The sequence below is a fragment of the Adiantum capillus-veneris genome, unplaced genomic scaffold, assembly GCF_014529385.1.
Source record: "Adiantum capillus-veneris isolate H3 unplaced genomic scaffold, ASM1452938v2 Hic_scaffold_802, whole genome shotgun sequence".
Classification (NCBI taxonomy): Eukaryota; Viridiplantae; Streptophyta; class Polypodiopsida; order Polypodiales; family Pteridaceae; genus Adiantum; species Adiantum capillus-veneris.
Window position 1 is genome coordinate 51,284 of NW_028221787.1, and position 5,984 is coordinate 57,267.

The 5,984-nt window shown below is 44.8% G+C and overlaps 1 protein-coding gene across 2 annotated transcripts; it reads left to right on the forward strand.

The window, feature by feature from the left end:
• The first annotated feature begins 472 nt into the window (after positions 1–472).
• On the forward strand, positions 473–5,371 carry LOC147416574 (2,3-bisphosphoglycerate-dependent phosphoglycerate mutase 1-like). 2 transcript variants are annotated; one of them, XM_086508248.1, is made up of 9 exons: positions 473–979; positions 1,160–1,245; positions 1,774–2,033; positions 2,167–2,390; positions 2,572–2,690; positions 4,270–4,426; positions 4,516–4,617; positions 4,846–4,965; positions 5,063–5,371. In XM_086508248.1, exons 3-9 carry the CDS (start codon positions 1,775–1,777, stop codon positions 5,105–5,107), a joined length of 1,026 nt encoding a protein of 341 aa, XP_086364374.1. In that variant the 5' UTR covers positions 473–979; positions 1,160–1,245; position 1,774; the 3' UTR covers positions 5,108–5,371. The 2 variants fall into 2 exon arrangements, with proteins under 2 accessions (XP_086364374.1, XP_086364373.1); XM_086508247.1 differs by lacking the exon at positions 1,160–1,245 and having other exon boundaries at positions 474–979.
• The last annotated feature ends 613 nt before the right edge of the window (positions 5,372–5,984 follow it).

Sequence of the window (5,984 nt, forward strand, 5' to 3'; positions counted from 1 at the left end):
CATTGGTCTCCTTACGATTTCTTGTTGTTTGATTGCATAAGAGAAAGGTTTTTGTCAACCATTTTACAGCGTTTTCACTAGTTTGTTAACCATTTCGAAGTGCTTATCTAGAAGTGATCGAGAGCCTCGAGAGCAAATACTCCTGAGTTCGATAATGGAAAACCCCTCTAAGGATGTGAGACCCAGCTTTTGGGCGGAACTTGGAAGTTGGAACATGGAAGTGGTATATGCGTTTCAAAAGGAGCACATTGTGCTTGTGCCCCCGTGTATGACCTTGATTTTGCATGGCATTGATATGTGCGTGTAACAAAATGAAAGAAGTAGCGTTTGAGAAGATGTCCAAATGGGAGTCTTTGACCCTTCCGCCCCCCATCTCCCAGCCTCGGAGGCAGGCAAACTACGCCGCGTACACACACACACACACACACACACACACCCCATCCCGGCCTTTTCACACGCCCTATAAAATCTCACGCTCTTTCCCTCGCCATCCTGGTCCCTGAAAGGCCTCTGCGCCTCTTTTCACTGGAGATCTGCATCTCATTCCAGCCATCTCCCCCTCTCTCTCTTTTGTGCTCTACATACTCAGGCGCCTGCACACACATTTTCTGCTCTGTAAGTGCGCACTCATATTTTATCACACATTAACGCGCAGAGACGACAACCTCCCTTCTTACACACAGCAAACTTAAAAGAAAACGATCGTCCACCACACATTCATCTCTCTCTCTCTCTCTCTCTCACACACACACACACACACACACACACACATCCAGCTGTTACAGGGAAGAGCGCAATTATCTCTCTCTCTCTCTCTCTCTCTCTCTCTCTCTCTCACACACACACACACACACACACACACACACACACATCCAGCTGTTACAGGGAAGAGCGCAATTTCTCACAGAGACTGGACGCCGGCCCTTCAACCACCCCTTTCCAGCAAGCCGTCCTTCCTCTGCTAATTGGTTGCTGGCAGGTACACTTCAACACACACACACACACACACACACACACACACAGAGAGAGAGAGAGAGAGAGAGAGAGAGAGAGAGAGAGAGAGAGAGAGAGAGAGAGAGCACCCGTGTTTTCTTCCTTTTTTCTTTTAAAAACTTGCAATTTGTTGCATGCAACCAACGCATTTTGTGTGTGCATGAAGAGGGGCGAGGGAGGTGTTCAGGGCTTTCCAGCTCTTGGCTGAAAAGGCGAAAGAACTGTCTTTTTTGGCCAGCCCATTCTAACAAGGTAAACCCCCCCCCCCCCCCCCAAAGTAAGTTGATCTTACGTTTGTTGATGAGAGAACTGCCCTCAAGGGCTGCATGCATGAAATGCTTTCTCGTCTGTGAATGTTGGATGATCAAGCTTGTGACTCCTTCAGTTAATGCAGGAACAATCGATCGAAAACCTTAGGTGCTCATCGTGGGCTTTATCTGCTTGCGAGATATGTGATTCACGGTGTAATCATTTCCCCCCCACGTTAGGATTAGTCCTCATTGATACGTAGGGTTGTGTATGTCGATGCAATACTAGGACAGCCCCTCTTAACTTGTCTCCCCAAGGGCTTCCACTTGTAGGCAAGTGGCGTGTCGTAATGACTCGACAATTATGATGGGAGTTTTTGCAGTCAGATGTTAAATGCACTGGTTGGTGATTACATGAGCTTTTGGGAGTTTTTGCAATCGGATGTTAAATGCCCTGAGCTTGTAGATGTCCTTTCGATGTGCATATGTATATGAAGGTTCTGAAGCATGCGGAAATATTCTTGAACTCCAGGATGGCTTCCTTTATGGCATGTAGACCAGTTGCCGGCTTTTTGTCCCGAGACAGCCAGCAGAGCACAAATGAAGCGTCGCAACGTAACCGTCTTGCAAGCCAAACCAAGTGTGGATGGAAGTTTTCCCAAGGAGTACGGGCCTTTGTTTCTTCAAGTAGCACATCTTGTCAAAAGAAACGATCGTGGGATCTTGTTCTGGCATCAGCTTCCCCTGCTTCCCCACCTTTGGAAAAACCTGCTACACCTGCAAAATCAACATGTATGCTCTTGAACTGCTGACGGAATCTTTATCTGGAATTTTTGCTTCTTTCAAATATGTGTGAATTTGTGTGGATATGTCTATCTGTAAGCAGTGCTTAAATTTCAATTCTCACATTCTTGGATCCTAACAGCTGAAGCTGCCTTGATCCTCATTCGGCATGGAGAGTCATTATGGAACCAAAAGAACCTGTTTACTGGATGTGTTGATGTACCGTTGTCTCAAAGAGGTGTGGACGAAGCGATCCATGCGGGTAGGCGCATAAGCAATATTCCCATCGATTTAATCTACACATCCGCTCTCATCAGAGCCCAGATGACCGCCATGCTTGCAATGACACAACATCGAAAGAAAAAGGTCTTCCCTACTCGCCCAGCTCTTGTTTTATTACCGACGCTCAAAATGTGTCATTTTTTGAGGTTCATATTGATACGAAAAGCTGGTTGATTAGGGTTAGCTCAAGAAATCTACTTGTGTGCTGTTTTGACGTTGTCTTTGTTTATGCTCATGTGGAACTGTGTTCTGTCCAATCTATCAGGTCCCTGTAATCATTCATGATGAGGATGACAGAGCAATAGCATGGAGTAAGATCTTCAGCTCTAGCACAACGGATGAAGTCATTCCTGTGATGACAGCATGGCAACTAAACGAGCGCATGTAAGTGTATGCCTGCCTATAAGCAGGTTCCAGTAGAACTGCAAAGAAATGTTGTTCATGTTCGTATGTGGATTAGTGCATGTCATAAGAGTGTACATCCAAAACATATAGCATGATGCATTAATCTATTCTAGCAACTCTGTATAGAGTATTTCCCACCGAGTCTCCCTCTAGAAAGAATTCTTGTAATAAAAGATGACTGTGGACCAGTGTGAACGGCTGCTAGCTTACAGCTATCGATGGTTGAAACAGCATTTAGTTTTATCCATGTGGATCTGGTCTTTGGCACATACTGAAGCTCTAACTTGGTCTGTCCTCCACGCAGACACTCATGCATGCACATATACACTTCTTGATGCAGATGTGTGGACGCGCACACATGCGTTTCTCACTCACACACACACACACACACACACACACACACACACACACACACAGAGAGAGAGAGAGAGAAGGACACTCTGTAGGTCAAAACATGCATGCAAGTGACACACATATATTCACACAGTAAGTACATTGGTAGCTTTCGTACATATGTACATGCATTTGATTGTATTGTGCAAGATATAGAAATGTGTGTGTGTGTGTGTGTGTGTATTGTGGACACTGAATTTACTCACGTGCATAGGTGTAAACTCAAAAACTTCCACTCATTGTGCGTGCGTGCACGCACACATGCTAGGTGCATTTCCGCACATTACTGGGTTTAGATGAAGGTGCCAGCAATGTGCTTTATTTCTTAGAGACAGAGCAGCCTGTTCACAAGAGACCGAGGTAACACACAAGATTTATGGTGTAGCCCTTAAGCTCCTTCGTCAGTTCAGTAGAACCTTTATGCAGGCCGTAACCGCCTTGTCGCAACTCATGCTACTGAATCACGCGGATCTACTGGATTGTTGTCCAAGGGCGGGGGGGGGGGGGGGGGGGTGTCAAGTTCTGGTGGGTCTGGAAACCAGACCTCATCTTTGCCAAAGGATGCATGCCATGCTGGACTCACGAACCTCTACCTTATTCTTCCTTCGGCCCCTTTGAACCCGCGTGATTCAGTAGCATGAGTTGCGACAAGGCGGTTACGGCCTGCATAAAGGTTCTACTGGATTGTTGTCCAAGGGCGGGGGGGGGGTGTCAAGTTCTGGTGGGTCTGGAAACCAGACCTCATCTTTGCCAAAGGATGCATGCCATGCTGGACTCACGAACCTCTACCTTATTCTTCCTTCGGCCCCTTTGAACCCAGCCTAAAAATATTGACAGATTAAATACTTAATACATGCAGACATACTAGGTGTTTGTGCAGGTGTATAGTCCATCATATCTATCGTCTGTGTGTGTGCGTGTGGTTTGATGTGCGTATCTTCACTTGTACAGATGCTTGTGTACATATGGGCACTTTTATATACGCGCATCGGCCTGTTCACCTTGCCCCCACTTGCACACCCCCCCTTTCCCCTGCACACGCATGCACAGCGCACACGCTTATATTGCACACTCGTCTATAGACTATGCGCATTGTGGGCCCACATTCTCATGTGCTTACATATACACATGAACACATGCTCAGAAAGTCGATGCCTTTTCTCAGGTATGGGGAGCTTCAAGGGCTAAACAAAAAAGAAACAGCTGACAAGTATGGGATGCAGAAGGTGTATGAATGGCGCCGCAGTTACGATATACCTCCTCCCAATGGTGAGAGCTTAGCAATGTGCGCAGAACGTGCAGTTGCGTATTTCGTAAAGGAGGTTGTTGATACAATCTCATAGCTTTGGGTGGTATTGGCTTCATGCCTTTTTATCTTTGGGTTAATTGGCTAGATTTTGGTTATAAACAGATTGAGCCACAACTCGCTGCGGGGAAGAACATTCTCATTGCTGCTCATGGAAACTCCTTGCGATCTATTATAATGTACTTGGACAAGCTCACATCTCAAGAGGTTAGTGGTTAACAAAGTGGTATTTTATGGGTTTACCATGATGGGTGCACAATGTATTTGAAGGTGTGGCAGTCAAGTATCCTGGTGGGAATGGTTGTGTCACACGTGCGTGCGTGCCTATTCTTGTTTGAATTCAATGCAAATGTTGTTGAGAGGCTATGGGATATTACATATGAAACTGTTGAAAAGAATTTTCCTGGTTTAATCCTAACTGTTCCGCTATGGCAGGTCATTGATTTGGAGCTCTCAACCGGTATTCCTATGCTTTATATTGCCAAAGGCGGGAAGATCGTTCGAAGGGGAAGCCCCACCTGTCCTCAAACAGTGGGTGTCTATGCATTCACGAGTGTAAGTGCAACTTATTTTTTATCTTCTTGAAGCAATGTGCAAAGGCCATTTGTGCAGCGTATTAATCAAACCGTTTTTCCAATTCCTCTTTTTCCAGAATCTTGCTCGATACAGGCAACAGTTAGATAGCATGCTCTCGTGAGGATCCAAACTTTAACTAGGTGCTCTTTGCCTGGCGAATTCGCCGGTGGAAGATGAGGGAAAGACCCATATATATGTTGATCCTGACATTTAGAAATGAATAACGTATGCAGCAGACTGCCTCCGCTAAAGTAGCAAGAATTATAATGTGCGAGAGGACTTCCCTTACCATTACGGCAATAACTTCATGTGTACAGGATGACCAGAAGCTGTTCTATGTAATTTGTGCAAAAAGAGTTATAAGAATTATGCTTTGTCTTGTAAAGAGTTCCCTTTTGGCTTGGGTATTAACAGATATGATCAGAGTTGAAAGTGTGAATAATTGTTTGGAGAGGAATCATGCATGACACAGAAATAAGCACTCACTAGTGGGCTATTCATGGCTTGTCTTATGTTGCAGGGATGCAAATAGAGGTATAAGTGAGGTAATTATTTGGAGAGGAATTATGGGCTGTTCTTATATTATTGCAGTGATGCAAACAGAGTCAAAAGTGTGGGAATTGTTTGAAGAGGAATTATGTGCGACAGAAAGAAATTAGCACTTACTAGTGGTTATTCATGCTCTTTATGTTATTGCAGTGGTGTCTTTGTGTTTTGTAGGCCATTCCTGTCATACTTTGTGCATGAATTCAATTGGAAGGCCTCTTGAGACAAATAATAATCTTAACACATAATTTTTACAATAATTAGCCAGTGCCCTCATAATAGTCCCTTCCATCATGTAATTGGGCCTGGTGGAGATGATTAAAATGACTGGTAAAATGTAAGTACCTATACAGCAGGCCTTGAATATTTTTTGAGTGATGGCCATTGGTGAATGTGCTAGGGTAAACTCTATGGAATAGTACCCACACCCAATCTAGTGAGAAATTTGCTTG

Excerpts from the sequence above, each read along its gene's own strand:
- LOC147416574 (XM_086508248.1), top strand. The coding sequence starts at position 1,775 with ATGGCTTCCTTTATGGCATGTAGACCAGTTGCCGGCTTTTTGTCCCGA. Across the intron at positions 2,391-2,571 it reads CACAACATCGAAAGAAAAAG|GTCCCTGTAATCATTCATGA; the intron begins GTCTTCCCTACT and ends CCAATCTATCAG. Across the intron at positions 4,618-4,845 it reads ACAAGCTCACATCTCAAGAG|GTCATTGATTTGGAGCTCTC; the intron begins GTTAGTGGTTAA and ends CCGCTATGGCAG.